This window comes from Curcuma longa, chromosome 1 (assembly GCF_044706935.1).
Source record: "Curcuma longa cultivar G26 ecotype Majalengka, Jawa Barat chromosome 1, ITB_CL_G26_1.1, whole genome shotgun sequence".
NCBI lineage: Eukaryota > Viridiplantae > Streptophyta > Magnoliopsida > Zingiberales > Zingiberaceae > Curcuma > Curcuma longa.
Window position 1 is genome coordinate 21,190,114 of NC_133861.1, and position 17,113 is coordinate 21,207,226.

The window sequence follows — 17,113 nt, forward strand, 5'->3', positions numbered from 1 at the left end:
TCTCCCTGTTGCAACCCCCACAATAATCTTGGTAGATGCAGGATGCTGTTCTCAAGGAACTGCCAAATTGGAACTAAAGATTAGTGTCCAACAAAAACTGGGCGGGTTCTGTTTTTGCTGCGAATCCATATTTGAAGGTGCTGTATTTCCTGTGGACTCCAGTGAGCTTACCTGTTCCAGATTTTTGGTGGATATCCACCAACAACCTAGAACAATCACTGTGACAGAAAACATGCATGTTTAGAAATAGAGAGTCTGGGGAATAAGGATTCTTACGGTTTTGTCATCATTCTTTTCTATATGATGATCAATGGAAGATGAAATCAAGGCCCACATGAGAACTCACAGCAGTTTGTCCTCTGAATAGGTCGTGTGCATCTCACTCGTTTTAGTCCAATACTTGTATCCTCGGAGAGTGCACTGCGAAGTGAATATCGCAGCGGCAGCCAGCAAGGAGGGATGGAACTTGAGCATTTTATACTCAACGAGACAAAGCTCTATGATGAAAAATGATAGCAGCTCAAGCTGGTTTTGATGATAGGCAATGAATGGTGGCTCCATGAGAACAACGGGATTTAGATTTGCAAATATTTGTAGTATAAATTGTTGCACAAACTGTTACCTTTTTGTCGGATTCAGCTGCCTTGAGAAATCTTCTCATGAAAACATATGGAGTTGGCACAGACATGTTGAATTGCAATGTGTTGGCAATCAACCTTTCCTGCTCACAAAGATATTAAATTGCATTAAACAGATGAGCGTGTTTTACAATTTGTAAGTCACTTGAGTATTGTTGGAAAAGTGAATGAAACTAGATAAAATTTGTTCAGAAGTTTTATGGCGACAAGACTAGTTTATATTGAATCACACCTTAAAGATATAAATATCAATGTATGAGAGACTTTGTCTCATGCATGTGCCTGTGGGGAGTGTGAATCCAGGATCCAAATTATACTAGATCTAATTGACTCATATGTGAGCATAACTTACACATGTCGAATGTCCAACCGGTTGAGTAAAAAATTGCCCACGTAGCATAATCTATGTTTTGTCATTTGGTTTAATCTTTTCCATTCCTTGAAACAATCGGTCATTAATCAAGTATCAACTATTGTCTAGATAAGCTAACCAACAAAGGATTAATAACCGAACTCCACTCAAACTTCTAGTCCTATGATTACTAGGTGGTGCTTAATAGAGCTCCCAACTTGACTTCTGAGTTATCTTGTAGTTCAACTTTTTGACTACCTTGGCTCAGCTTCCCAAGTCATCCTTCACCTTGACTAAGGTATGTAATCGTGGTTTATTTTTAAATAAATTGTATAATATCAAAATACAAAAAGGAGAATCGGCGAGTCAGCTACACATCGGGATCCATGACCTTCTCAACGAACTTCACTCGATCGAGCAGCAAGTGGAGAACCGAGATGTGATAAGGTACGTACTAAAAGTATTTTCGAGAAACACGTTGTGCAATTCTAGTTGAGAACAAATTAATGCGCTTGGTAGATGCATACAAAGTTTTAAGGGACCTTTCAAAGATAAAATTAGATGAGTTATTTTCAGAATTTGAGCTTTATGAACAAACTAATACAATTCTGACCGAAAAGGGCATTGATTTACTTGCAAGTAAAAGCAAGAACAAAGAGCCAAAGCTCAAGTCCCAACCAGAACTCGAATCAAGAACAAAGGGCATTGATTTTAACATGTTCATCATGGTCTCAATGTTAAAAAGCATATCTATGGTCTTAGTCTTATAATGTAGGTCATCTATAGGAGTGAGGTTATGGTAGAACTCTGCACAATAGTCAATGTTGGCATGATAGTTGCAGTAGACTAATTTTGTTGGGGCATAATAGTTGATTATCTCAACTATGACTGGGCAAATAGGTGTGGAAAAAGTCAATGTTTAAATATCGGGTCCCTATAACTTCGTGGGTCGTAGTGTCAAAAGACAACATAAGTTTTTCAAATAAAAATCTAGGGTCATAGGTCAAATGAGAGGGACCTTGTTCAGCACAGTGTTTTTGAATACAATGAAATAATTCAACTAAAAATAAATATAAGTTCAATAGAAATGATCAAGGAGGTTTAGGGATCATTGCTGAGGTATATCGAGGGGGTCGGAAGCTTCGGATTGGAGTAATCGAGGTCTTCGGATTTGATCAACGGATTAGAGAGGAAGAGGAAGGAGTTCTTTTTTTTAGGTTGACCTTACCTAGCGTCCCTTTTTATAGGGCGGGATCGATCTACCAATCCACTAAGGTTCAATCAACCATTCAATTTCCAACACAGCTTTTTGAGTTCTCGAGGCCGTTCAATTTATTGATGCGTACTAATCGATCTATCGATCGTGACTAGTCAACATCAATTGACAGTCAGCTCTAACCATAAGCTTTTTGATCGTGATCGATCTACCAATCCTGGTTTGCAATAGATCGATAGGTCAATTTTTATCTTTTTGACACGTGTTCGATCTCCAGATGCTTCAACGGATTCGGTCTACTGATCAAGATTTTGGGTAGACGAATAGGTCATTTTTTTTACGAACTTGGGTACAACTTAAAATTTACTTAATTTGGCTATTAGTTATCCTAATTAGATGTCTAACCTTTTATTTTCAACATTACTATCATAAGATAGAAGTCTTCAATTAGGTTAGTTAAGTTTAAGTGATTTGTTCATATTGAACATAATGCATCTCACATTGATCTAGGTGACTCAGTATACAAACAAATTAACCCTAATGTGTTTGTGAGATATTGGCTATCTACATCTATAGGTTCATATTTTCTAAGGTAAGACCTAGACTAGTTCAAAAAAATATTGAAAATGATATAATATTATAAATTATTCTTATTTTACTTATCTAGTCAGACCCTAATTCTTATAGATTGAGTAGTCATATGCAAATTAAAATATAGTTTGTTGATTTTAACTTAATATCTCATCTATTCTAAATTATCAGACAAGTTAGTCATATAGGTTTTGTGAGATAGATTTCAATTTTACTTGATTAAAATTAATTTTGAATTTAAAGAAGATTGTTTAATCTTGTATTAAATTCAGACTTAGTTTTGGGTCTGTCAAGCTGGTGTTTTTAGTATAAGCTTCCAGGCTGTGATGAATCACAATTGACATTATTAAAATAATTATGTGTCTAAGATAAAACTTTTCCAAAACAGCCAATCTAGGAAACTTAGTATTAAGTCCTAGTCTAATTAGTTCATATTTGATTGGAGTAGCTTTAGCTAGATCTACTCAGCTGATTACACCAGGTAGAATGCTTATGATTCAACTTAGACATGTTTCGATCAAGTTTTCTTAGTCTACTATCATCTTAATCCTTTCCGATATTATATTGTCAAAACTTATCTCCTATCTAGCCATTCTAAATTAAATAGAAATTAAACTAAGCATGCAAAAAAAATTAAAGAAAACAATCATGCAATTTCATCTAAGAGGAAAAATAATTTTTCTATTAATCCCCTAGATCACATATACACATGTTTACCACTCTTTGAAACATTCGGTCATTAATCAAGTGTCAACTATTGTCTAAATAAGAGGATTAATGACAGACGTCCATTCAAACCTCCAAGTACCGTCGAAGAGGGGATGAATATGTTTTTAAAAAATTATGATTATCATAGGACTCAATTGTGCTCAACAGAGCTCCAACTTGACTTCCAAGTTATCTTGTAGTTCAGCCTTTCGACAACCTTAAGTCAGCCTCGCAAGTCATCCTTCAGTTTGACTATGTTCCTAATTCAACTATCTCTCAAGCTCCTTGACTCAGTTATTTCTTGAAGTCCTTGACTCGGCTGTTTTAAATTATTGATTGTACTCAGTAGTGTTCCAATTTGACTTCTGGGTATCTTACAATTTAGCCTTATCTCGGCTTGGTCAACTATCTATTATTTGAATTCTGTATTTTATTTGTAATTTTATAGTTGCCCAGTTCAGCTAGTATTATCTACTTGAATTTAGCCTTACTACTATAAGTTTGGCGAGTTGGGTACATAAAAAGATTATATAAACATAGCTTATAAGTGACAAATAATAATAATAATAATAAACTCAAATGAAATTTCTAAAAGTTTTACCATTTCAAGGATTTCTTCCCTGGTATAAGCCCTGTCTGAGATGAGAACTAAATCCTCCACCACTGGAACACAGACTTCCTCATATTTGCAAGCAAGAAGCAGTGATGTAACTCCAACCAGCTGAAGCATCTTCCTGACAACAGTCTTCCTTGCTAAGAATCTATCTAGAATATTAACGGTTAAAAAAAGTGTCTCATCCATCAGTTCAAATTTATAATGAACCTGCAAAGCAAACATGAAGCAGTAATCACATGTCACATAAAATATCGATGATGAACTAAATGTCTAGAGAGAAGTATATTTAGAAAATGCCCGTGACCTCTATCAGCCAATCAATGAGAATGGCTCTCATTTTTTCGTTGATGTCAAACTGGTGAGACATGTAATCAGGGCTTACACAGCTTGTAACCTAGACATATGTTAATAAAAGCATGTCAACAAGTCAGTTGGTAAACATTTAGTGCTCCTAAAATGGAACTAGTTTAAATCCAACTTGATATATAAGTTCCTCGCGCCAAATATGGCAGACAAGATGGAATAGATTAAAGTTTTTTTTATTTTTTATGTATCATGTAGAAAACTTGACCTCAATTTTCTTGAAAAATTTGTATATGTCTTCTACATACGTGACAACTGCAAGTGGATTATTCAAATCACCACTATCAATGTCTGGAAATGAAATAGTGACATGATCTTCCATTTTGACTTGGACATCCTTGAGGTCATGGTTCTTCTGCTACAGAAGCTTTTGATTATAAAACAATAACAAAGGAAGAGAGTTTAACATTAGCAGGACATCTAAAAAAAATGAAGATCCAGAACAAACCATTTCCTCCACCTCATCAACCACGGAGTCATTTACATCTTTCTTCGCACAAATATTAGAATAATTTGAGCTCATTGGTAATGACACATGTGCTTTATATTGGTTCTCCTTTCCAATTTGTGCATCCTATTATTTTAAGCTATATTAGGCACTTCAACTCTACTTTTGAGAAAAAACTTCTAATGTTTATAAGCAACATTCTCAGTTGGTTGGATAACTGAATGCTAAAATTACCTGATAAAAAGTTTGTGGCTTGCTTGCCAATGTAGCCACAAAATTCCTGAATGATAATGCATAGGGTAAAATCAGCTAAAATACACAGACAATAAGGTTAAAGGTAGTAATGTATCTTGAAAATTAATTTTCACTAACGAAGAAGACAGACTATTTTGTGAGTAAACTAAAATCATTTGAGTAATGAAAGCTTGATCCGATTAATCAATAAGAGCATGAGCTCATGTATGAGCATGATGCATGATGCATGAATGCAAACATGAACCTCAACTTTGAGATTCATAATTGTCAAATTTCATGGGAGATGCTTGAGGATTTTATAATCCAAAAATTTGCTGAAAAATTAAGATTGACAAATCTCAAAATTGGGCTAGAACAAAGAAAATATACAATCTCAATTAAATCAAGAAAATTAAATGAATAAATAAAGATTATTTGTAGTCATATGGTCGAATAATAGGCGACTTTGAGAATGGAACAGTCATGCAAGAACAGCAAACATGAAGCGCTTCTCGATCTCCTCGTGCAGCACTATACAAACCTAACTCAAAATCGCCTAACAGCTTATCTAAGAGAGTGTCGACGTCCAAGAAGGGTGATTCAATGGTCACCGATATTAAATCAATGACGACTATATACAGGGGGTGTCCTGACCATACTCAGAAAAAGGATGCATCGATCTATGTCGTTATACTTGATGATGTGCTCACCGATCTGACCCGATCCAAATGGATCGGCATTAACTAATTTCAACAAGAATGTATGAGATCAACCATGTTACTGGCGTTGAGCTGTTCATGTTGGATTCTTTTCATCCGAACTCCACTTAGGGAAAAATGAGCAAAACAAAACAGACAAGGACGAAAGGTGTAGACAATCAAACCAAAGAAGAACAGTAATGCATACTTCCTGCTGATCGCACAAGCAAGTGACGGAGCACCGGAAAAATTCTTTATATCCCGGAGTGCTCTTCGTTCGCCCATATCTGCATAGACGAGGGTCAAAAAGGACACTAATCACAAATTTCAAATATCAAAATCACGACGCAAAAAACCGAACGAACCTTTTGCAGGTCTCACTCGATGTTGGTTGTTCTCATCTGCTGCATCCATCTCCCCTGCTCTGTCCCAGAAAGCTTAACCAAGATCCGATCTCCGAATCTCACAGACCAATCGAGCAATGGAATCCACTATAGAGCCGTGAAATCGATTCCAAGGAGGTGTAACGAGAAAAGCATCGCGTGGGCGGATCGAGACCTTTGAACTGGAGCAAGAACATGAATCCAGCCGCCGCTCCCTTCAATCCGCTCTTTCTCGAAGGATGTCGTGAGGAAGGGCAAATAAAGAGAGAGGCGAAAAGGAAAAATAGAACGGGGAAGAAACGCCCCAGTGGAAGGGCATTGCTTACCTGCCAATGCTGGAGGCTAGTATCAACGGCTAGTCGATCTTGACCGTTGATCTTATCTGGATGGCGGAGACACCTTGCCAACGGTATCTTTTCAAATTCTCAGAGCTAACTAAACTCCACGTGTCCAAGTGTGTGTTAAATATTAATTGGAAGGCAACAATGTCTTCTTCACAACGGTTAGAAAATATTGTTATTTGGAATTAAAATATGATTTATTTATTTATTTTACCAAAAGATACCTATGACACAAATGAATTTACATTTTAGAAATTGAAAAAAAAAAAAGAATGCAAGTTATTTGAAAATTAAAATTTTGAAAAAAAATAAATCGATTATAAATGAATTTACATTTTTTACAAAATGATTAAACAAATTGCGAGTTGTTTAGCTTGCAGTTAAATAGTGTTTAGATAAAAAAATTAATATGATGTATTTAAGATGTCTAAAACCTCATAATATCAAAAGTAATATTTTGTGTTGATTAGTAAATTAGTTTGAACTATTATTAAAATTTAGATACTTATATCGTTAGAACTTATCGAGCTTCTTTTCTATTTTGAAAATGTTTATTTTGATTAGAAATCAAATAATTTGTAATTATCTTACATTTTAATGTTTATGTGTACCTTATTTACCAATCAACTTGTGTGATTTTAACCATTATAAACTTTTAAACATCGTGTAGAATATTATATGGAAGCCTAAAATCAGCATCCTAAAGTTGATTTAACGTTTTATTGATTGGTTGTTACCTCCAATCAACTAAATCGCTAGATAACGACCCAGAAAATAGTATTGTTATTTAGTAATTAACACAGATCACTAGATAGACTCTATCCAAAATTAAAATCCAAAATTGTATTCTTTTATAAACTCTCATAATCTTTTAAGTCTTCGATGTAGTATTTGATCATGCAAGTACAATTCAACCTTTGGATAATCTTAGACGTGGATGGCTCCTCCCCTATAATCAACCTCTCAGATTTTTTTTATCCCGATAATAATTGAGATTTGAACCAGGAGCGCTTTGTCGTTGCATCATATCCAAGAACAACTTGCTAAGCTCTTAGGGTGCGTTTGGTTGGGGGTCATCCGTGATTCCCTTCGTTATCCATCAAAAGTTATCATTCAAAACCTTATTTGGTTTAGGTAATTAAGGATTTCCAAGTAATGCTTTATTCCTGACACATCAGCATACGTCAGCAAAAAGGGGCATCCAACCCGGAATTGGATAACCAAGAAAAACTTAGGTTTTTGTTGATTCCGGGGTTAAGTAAATTTTCTTTACCTAATTACCCCGCGAGTCTACGTCAGCGAAACCCTCTGCGAAATCCTAAACCCTCCAAAACCCGACTCCCTCCCTGATCGCGCGAGCGAAACCTAGCGGCGGCGATTCGAAGCCTTCGTCTTGACGAAGATTCGAAGCCTTCATCTCGAAACCTTCTGTGAACCCTCCGAAGCCTTCGAAACTCGACTCCCTTCTCGATCGCGCGAGCGAAACCTAGCGGCGACGGCGATTCGAAGCCTTCGTCCGTAGCGAACGACTCCTCTCTGCTTTCCAAGATTCGAAGCCTTTGTCCATGTAGCGAACGACTCTTCTCTGCTTTCTAAGATTCAAAGCTTTCCCCCAACCAAACAGACCCTTAGTTTACTTGGAGCAAAAATTTAATTAAATCGCTTGAACCGATCGAATTTAAAAATTTAATTCAGTTATTTCAAAATTTTATTTATTTTTTAAAAAAAGTTAATTAATTCAGTTCATTTCAATTTTAAAATTTTTTTATTTGATTAAATCAAATAAATTGAATTAATCAAAAAAAATAATTTATAAATTTTAAGTAAATTAACTTATAAATATTTAATTAATTGATAAATTTTTTATAATATTTAAAAATTTTAATTAATTTTATCGAAAATCGAATTAATCGATATTTTATAAATTTTGTATTTAAAAATTTGATCGATTTAATTAGTTTTAAAAAAAATCAATTTAGTTCGATTTCAATTAATTCGATTCAATTCAGTCCAATTTTAATGGAATAATTGTGTTAAGTTTCTGATCATTCTCAAACGCGTGATATTCCATTATATAACCTTCAATAACTTATTTTTTTTATTAGCGAAAGAAAATTTAGTGTCCCTCAACTTTTATCATGAAAAAATTTTTTTTGTAGTCCTAATTAATTCAACAATATTTACATACATATGTATAGCCACAATAAATATGAATGGCCATAAAATCATTTTGTTTAGCTTCCTCTAATTTTTTGTGTTGCCAAACGCAGGCGTATTGGAAGGTCAGGAAAATAAACCATCCACATAGCACTGAAAGAAAATTAATATGTTCAATCTAAAATTAAAAACAAATTTAATTCGATTCCATTTTTATGATCTTATAAACACTTTTTTTAACGTGTTTTTTTATCACTTTTAAATTGAGAACAGATTATTATATCTGGAAATTATGTTTGTTTATTTAACAAATATCTGGATAAGCCGGTGGAACGGAAGCTCATATTTGTAACATTTTCAGGATTTTATGGACACCGCAAATTGTTTTTCTCTTTTTTTTTAAAAAAAAGTAAATAAATAAAATTGTAGACGTCAGTGATGTTGGCTTTTTACGAGGAGGTGCAGCAAATATTATATTATAGCCGATTTCTCCTGCTCCTGTAGATTCCGTTCACACGCTACGCATCGAGTCGCTAACCATATCCACCCGGGCCGTCTAACGAATAAAGGCGCCACGTAGGAGACGAGCAAGTGGCCGCGACGGACGCCGATGAAGCGGCGGAGGAGACGCTGGTGGAGAAGATAAGGAAATGATAAACAAGTAAATACTAAAAAGAGCAATTACGTGGACGGGAAATAAACATGAAAGATTGCTTCGCCAAGTGTTCTTCATCAATCATCTCGCGATAAATTGATTACTTCTCGTGATCAGAATTAATCATGATGATGATTCAACCACTTTAATCCTAATATCGCTGTCTTATTAATATTTTATTCTTTAATTTATAAGTATTATCACGTGGATACCTAATAAATTTATTTGGCCTTGTACATGATAAGAGAAAAGTAATAAAAATTATTTATGAGTTAAGACACTATAAACTTTCCCTTTAGATTTAGGATCAATTGTCAATCTACATCTACAATCACTACTTAAAAAAAGTAAACTTTATCTTTATATTTATTTATATTTATTTTATCAAAATAGATATAAAATATTACAATATTGCCATAAGACTTTCATATCAAATGTTATGTGGTTATTTTGATTTCTAATTTTCATATGACTCCAGAAAATTATCAATTAAGCTTAATTAAACTACTTATTAAGTAAATTATCGAATGTCGAATGCAAACTATTTATTTTGTTAAATTTCAAAACTCATAATTAAGCTTAATGACAAGGGAGAAATTACTAAACAATTGCTTATTTTTGAATCCGAGAAATTGCTTTTCGAGAATAACGAGATGGGCATGGTGTCTTGTATTCGAGTGGATAGGAATTGAAGCAACGTTGGAACACAGAAGAAACAAGGAAACGAACAAAATATGGACGCGTGTCAATCGAGTTGCCATAAATAAAGCCGCGCTCCCTTCCTTTGCTGCCATTTATTTAACTCCCTCGTCGCGTCGGAGACGGAAACCCTTGCGAGCAAATCGCAGCGATCGCCCCCTCAACGCGAGTTCTATCGTCCCCTCCTTGCCAGGCGCAGTCATGGATCCGTACAAGGTAGCGTTTCGTTGTCCTCTTGATTTTGTGGGTTTTCCTGCAGACGTTCGGTATGATTGTTGAGATAAATCGTTCGGAGCCTTGCATATTTCTCTTCCTTTAGGGTTGATTTGTATTCGCCGATTTTTTTTCCTCGTTATTTTTGTGGGATTTCGCGGAAAGGCTGGATCTTTATGCCTCGCCAAAAACATGTTCTTGATCGTCTGATTATTTTTTCGGTTTTTGATTTGGTGCAGCATCGCCCGTCGAGCCACTACAACTCCCCCTTCTGGACAACTAACGCTGGGGCTCCTGTTTGGAACAATAACTCCTCACTCACTGTCGGAATCCGCGGTAATGGAAGATGTGCTAATATAGCTTCTGTCGAGCGTTTTATCACCTCGGTCGATCTTTTGTTGCTGTCTGTGTTTCTATTATACAAGCTAGTTATTTCAGTGATCCACCAAATATGTTCGTTCTGATATTAGATTTGATAATTTGGTGCCTTTCTATTTCTTTGGATTTTTTTTAATGTTTCTTTGTATTGATTAGAATGGAAGAGAAGCAGCGCATCTGTGCGCATCCCTATCTCTGGCGTGTCCACTTGGATGGAAATAATAGAAGGAGAGAAAGAAATGAATTTAGTAATTTCTTCAGTTGACTTGGATGGCAGGGAGGCGAGCGAACAATTTAATTCTATCCAATTCTTTTATCTTATGTCCACCAAAATTGGACGAAAATGGAGGGTAAAAAGAGAATTCGTATTTGCTTTGTGGGCAGATAATGAGATTCCTTCAAAGTTTTAATCTTCAGTAAACACAAATTAAAGACACCATTCGAATAAATATGGTGGGAGAAAGTAAGTCGAAGAAGGATAATGCAATTATTTCATTTCTATTCCTCCTACTTAAACTAATTCCTTACACGGCTACGTCCTCCCCTCCAATTAGCCACAGGACTTATACTGGTGGCAAATCATCAACCGGAAGTTTTATTGCTTGCTTTGTGACTTTTATCTACTATTTGTAGTTAAACTGCCATATAATTAATAAAATATTTACTAGTTTTTGCTGTCAACACCTCGGAAGACCATCCTGAAATCTATATATATTATGTACAATAGTTTTATTAACTATATCTGGTTGTTCTGTAACAAAGACACACTCACGAATTTACTCATCTTTATAGAATATGTCTATGATTGTATTTATGATGCACCATCTATTTATTGGAACCTGCATACAATCATGCATTCACTTTGAAGCCTTAGGTCTTTATGCATAAGAAGTTTTTGCATCTCAATTTGACTTCTCTCAATTGTTTTATTAAAGATGGAAACCTTGTTTATTGATTGGCTCTACTGGTCATGTATAGTGTTGGTGTAGAATTCTGATACTTCATCATTATTCTTTCACATTCATAGAAGAATTTTTCTATGTTGATTTCATTTGGTCTATCTGCATTTTGACTAAAGATATTTTCTAATTGTAAGGTCCTATCCTCCTTGAGGATTATCATCTAGTTGAAAAAATTGCACAGTTTGATAGAGAACGCATTCCAGAACGAGTAGTTCATGCCAGGGGAGCTAGTGCAAAAGGATTCTTTGAAGTCACTCATGATGTCTCTCATCTGACCTGTGCTGATTTCCTCCGCGCACCAGGAGTGCAGACTCCACTCATCTTGCGTTTTTCAACTGTTATTCATGAACGTGGAAGTCCTGAAACCTTGAGAGACCCAAGAGGTTTTGCAGTGAAGTTCTACACAAGAGAGGTAAGTGGACGTTTTGCACACTGGAGTTACTCTTTTGGGAATGTAAATTATCTTTGGCTTTTAGTATCCAGGAGAGTTGCACTGGTTAGTTTTCTTTGTAATGCAGCCTGTAATTCTATTAACTTTTCTACATGGTATAGCAATAAATATTTTGACATACTGAATGAATAATTTCAGTGTTCATGTAGATTTTGAGGTACCAAAAAACCATCCATTTTGGAGATCTGGTCACTATGGTGCAATTTGTGGATCTTGTATGAAAGGGTTATTTGCATATATTAGCTTCCAAGTGTAATAATACATGATTCATTTTCTAAATCATGATGCCGTGCTCACATATTTAAATATGGTAGCTAGTTACGTTCTGCTGTTGCACTTACCACAGCAAATTATTACAGCAGCAAATGCTTTTTGTAGCACTGAGTTCTCAATAACTGTAATTGTGTCCTTGATTTGAATATGAGTTTATTGGTTGAGTGTGAGAGTTGATTGTTTTTTCTGACTTTTCTTTTCTGCATTTTCACCCAACATAGGGCAACTTTGATATGGTGGGTAATAACTTTCCTGTGTTCTTCGTCCGTGATGGTATGAAATTCCCTGACATGGTCCATGCTCTCAAGCCAAATCCAAAGTCACACATTCAGGAGAACTGGAGGATTGTTGACTTCTTCTCGCACCACCCAGAGAGTTTGCACATGTTTACTTTCCTCTTTGATGATGTTGGTGTTCCATTGAACTACAGGCACATGGATGGTTCTGGTGTCCATACATTTACTCTTGTGAATGCCCAAGGAAAATCTACTTATGTCAAGTTCCACTGGAGGCCAACATGTGGAGTAAAGTGTTTGTTGGAGGATGAAGCTGTGACTGTGGGAGGAAATAATCATAGCCATGCAACCCAAGATCTTTATGATTCTATTGCTTGTGGAAATTTCCCAGAATGGAAGCTTTTCATCCAGACAATGGATCCTGAGCATGAGGATAGATTTGACTTTGACCCACTTGATGTTACCAAGACATGGCCAGAAGATATCTTTCCTCTACAGCCAGTTGGCCGCATGGTCTTGAACAAAAACATTGACAACTTCTTTGCTGAAAATGAGCAGCTTGCCTTCTCCCCAGCAATTATAGTTCCTGGAATCTATTATTCAGATGATAAGTTACTTCAGACTAGAATCTTCTCTTATTCTGACACGCAGAGGCACCGTCTAGGACCAAACTATTTGATGCTCCCAGCAAATGCCCCAAAGTGTGCTCATCATAACAACCATCATGAAGGATTTATGAACTTCATGCACAGAGATGAAGAGGTAATCTTAGTTTCTTTGTTCTCCACACCACTGCCTTAAGAGAAGTATTCTGTTAATGAGCTTGCATGCTTGCTGCTTTCAGGTGAATTACTTCCCTTCCAGGTATGATCCTGTTCGACATGCAGAGAGGTTCCCAATTCCTTCCAGTGTTGTTACAGGGAGGCGTGAGAAAGTAAGTTCCTTTCTAACTCTGTACTTTAGGACTACTAGTTAACTGAATCTGAGCATTACGTGATTTCCATCTACTTGATAAATGTGAGCTTAAAAGTACATTCATTCTACGTTCTAGTCGTTACAATGATGCAATCAAAGTGAGAATGCCAAAGTTAGTCTTAAAAAGTTTTTATTTGCTGGACATTAACCGAGGAAGCCTGGAAATTATGCCTATTAGTGGAGTTACCTATATGTCTTATGGCACTTTCCATGAGATCTTTCTTTCTGAAATTTCAGGCAGTGATCATCAAGGAGAACAACTTTAAGCAGCCTGGGGAAAGATATCGCTCTTGGGCTCCTGACCGGTTTGTTCTGACCCAGGCTTTCTGTTTTTATGCTGTTTTAAACATGTGTACTAAAATCTATCTAAATATTGAATGTTCAATGCAGACAAGACCGTTTTATCCGCAGATGGGTTGAGGCACTGTCTGATCCTAGGGTGACCCATGAAATACGCAGCATATGGATTTCCTACTGGTCTCAGGTTGGTCATTCATCTCTAGTTTATTTTTCTTAAAGCGTGGTTTAAGATTCTCATTGTTTTCCTATAATGCAGTGTGACAAGTCTCTTGGTCAGAAAATTGGTACTCGTCTTGATGTTAAACCAAGCATGTAAGGTGGGGAAGGGAACTGCTTTATGATCAAGAATGAGTTTGACGTAATGACCTGCACTGGTGTCCAGATGAAAATGTTGCTTCTCAATAGCACATATGAAGTACCTCTTTGTTGATCTACTATCGTTCTGGAATAATATCCTATACTTTTGTCTTGTGCCAGATACTTTTATGACTATTCTGTTATAATAATGTAATGAGACTTGCATCTGACATATCCATTGCAGATGTATCGTGTATCGCAATATTAAAATGTCATGTTTTTAGACTTTCTCAATCTACCATTAGCTTAAGAACTGACTAAGTTCGATATCAAGGTCCATGCTGCGGCACATGCTTGAAAATATTGTTTTGTCTACATTTTTAGTGAAAAGGTTAAGTAACTAAAATTGTGCTTATAGTTATTCAGTTCAACCAGAATGAATGAGATGGAATTTCTCACATTTTGATTTGATTTGCTTGATATCCATAGGATTTTAATTTAGTTTGCAAAAACGGAATATGAACTTCAAAAAAAAGCTCGATATGCATTAATGTAAAAGAATTGTTCAATGTACATATATAATTCGTATTTCCACAAGGAAACAAAAAGGATTGGAATTTCCATTTTGATATTTTCTCTTAAGAAAATTATTTTTATTATTCATCACTTCACCTTACTCGGGGAGAATGGCTGATAGGCGAGCGCTGCGGGTGGAGGCGCGCGGTGGGGTGTGGCGTCGCCGGCGAGCCGGGGAGAGATTGAAACTGCTCCCTCGCCCTGCTCTTCATCGCCTCGATCTGCACCAGGATATCGACGACCTCCTTCATGGAAGGCCGGCCCTTGTGGTCGACGGCGAGGCAGCGGATGGTGAGCTGCGCCACCTGCTGCGCCGCCCGCGACGGGTAGCGCCCTTCCAGTCTGGGGTCCATCAGGCGGGTCAGCTTCCGGCGGTCCGACAGGAAGGGGCGGGCGAAATCCACCAAATTGTGCTGCCCGCTGGGGCGGCTGGGGTCGAGCGCTCGCAGACCCGAAAGAATCTCCAGCAACACCACTCCGAAGCCGTAGACGTCGCTCTTCACGTACAGATGGCCTGTGAGCGAAGACAATCAGAAATAACTTCTTGAGCAGATGATCTGAGAGCACAATGAGCGAGTGGTGCATACCTGTGGCAACATACTCTGGAGCAGCATACCCATACGTGCCCATGATTCTCGTTGTCACATGGGTTCTCTCCCCTGTAGGTCCATTCTTCGCAAGACCAAAGTCCGAGAGCTTTGCATTGAAGTTCTGCTCATCAGCAATCAAAGAATCAGTCATTTTGTGCCTGTTTCAGAGGCAGCAATTCAGACAGACCCTGCAGGCAGGAAGAAGATTAAGCAAAAGGGACAATACTGAGTCGAGAAGAATGTTGGAGGTCTTGAAATCCCTGTAAATCACTTGTTTCTCTGCTGCATGCAGGAACGCAAGTCCTCGGGCGGCGCCGATTGCTATCTTCATCCTCAGGTCCCATGAAAGCGGCTCGCCCTCTGCCAATGGCAATCCATCCATACTTTCAGAAGCAACGTAACTGATCGCCTAGGTATCCCAATCATTTCAGTACTCACTTGCGAAAAGGTGACCCTCTAAGCTCCCTTTGGCCATGTACTCGTAAACAAGGAGAAGCTCCTTCTCCTCCCAGCAGTAGCCCATCAGCTTGACGAGGTTGGGGTGTGACAACCTTCCGAGAAAATTAACCTCCGACTGCAAATCCATGGAACAAGAAGAACTAAGAATCAAATAGATAGTAATATATATAACCAAACCAGATCCAGTACGAGTTTGTGTTGACCTGCCATTCCTCCAAGCCTTGCAGGCTCTCAGGGTTCAGTTTTTTGACAGCGACACTGATTCCAACTCCGCTCTTGGTCGTCGGAGTCAGGATCTTCTCGTCGACCCAGCCCTTGTACACCCTGCCAAATCCTCCTTCCCCGACGACAGAGTCGGCTTTGAAATTCCTGGTGGCGCTCTTCAACTCGGCAAATGAAAAGATCCGAAGATTTGGAGCCTCCAGAATCCTGCCCGCTGAGAAGGCATCGTAGCTGCCCTCCCTGCTGCCAATCGACCTCCCAAAACTGCTGATGCTGCTGCTGCTGCTCGTCGATAGCTTCCCTGTGGTAGCGGTGCTGTTGCTGCCTGTTCTCGTCGACGCTGACCGATCTGAAACTGCAAGCAAAGCATACATCAGGTATTTTATCTAAAGCAATACCAAAAATCAATGGTATATGGCTGAACAACACTTTGGTATCTCACCTGGACTGAGAGGCCTGGTGTCAGGAGGACTGATAGATTTCACATTGACCTCAAAGCAATTCCCCATCAAGAATCTGAAGTGTTTGTATCTCTGTTTCTTCCTTCTTCTCGCTTAAAGCCTCTCTAATTAAGCTTCTTCTTCGAGGAGGCAGGTAATTTTATATACAATTTCTGTGCGATATTCTTTCTCATTCAATCTTGTGACGACAATTTGTTCAGCCAACCAAAACCAGCCGGATCGGAGACACAAGTCGGTGATGACATGCACGTCTGTCGATCGTGTCTTCTTCAAATTTTCAATGTATATGAATGTGATTAGATTATTTTAAGTGCCTTGAATAATTCCGTGAGTTGACTAGTCAATACAGATAATTAAAAGCAATGTGTTGCGCAATTATGTAGTAATTGTAAGAACAGTTGTGGCCCTAGGTTTCATTTAGTTAGAATGGGAAAAATTTATTGAGGTGGATAAGGATCAAATTTTGACGAAATTGAAATAATATCCTCCTTTGTTGTGGTCAATTGTCACTTCTCAATTTATTTTTTTATAAATAGTTATAAAATCTATCGTGTAAGATTGTTGGATGAAAGATTCTATCGTTTACTAGAGAAATAAGAACAGTTGTGTGTATAAAATTCT

General features: G+C 37.3%; 2 protein-coding genes and 1 pseudogene across 2 annotated transcripts; 1 reads left to right on the plus strand and 2 right to left on the minus strand.

The window, feature by feature from the left end:
• Positions 1-73: 73 nt before the first annotated feature.
• Positions 74-6,279, minus strand: LOC141841706 (G2/mitotic-specific cyclin-2-like; annotated as a pseudogene).
• A 3,929-nt stretch (positions 6,280-10,208) lies between these two features.
• Positions 10,209-14,480, plus strand: LOC141848170 (catalase isozyme 2). The gene is made up of 8 exons (XM_074736251.1): positions 10,209-10,315; positions 10,552-10,648; positions 11,787-12,064; positions 12,598-13,374; positions 13,457-13,546; positions 13,825-13,892; positions 13,978-14,071; positions 14,144-14,480. The coding sequence occupies exons 1-8, from the start codon at positions 10,301-10,303 to the stop codon at positions 14,201-14,203; spliced, it is 1,479 nt and encodes a 492-aa protein (XP_074592352.1). The 5' UTR covers positions 10,209-10,300; the 3' UTR covers positions 14,204-14,480.
• A 372-nt stretch (positions 14,481-14,852) lies between these two features.
• Positions 14,853-16,540, minus strand: LOC141848187 (putative serine/threonine-protein kinase PIX13). Its single transcript, XM_074736252.1, has 6 exons — positions 16,474-16,540; positions 16,013-16,356; positions 15,789-15,924; positions 15,577-15,710; positions 15,348-15,471; positions 14,853-15,274 (listed from the first exon to the last, which is right to left on the minus strand). The coding sequence occupies exons 1-6, from the start codon at positions 16,538-16,540 to the stop codon at positions 14,853-14,855; spliced, it is 1,227 nt and encodes a 408-aa protein (XP_074592353.1).
• Between the last annotated feature and the right edge of the window lie 573 nt (positions 16,541-17,113).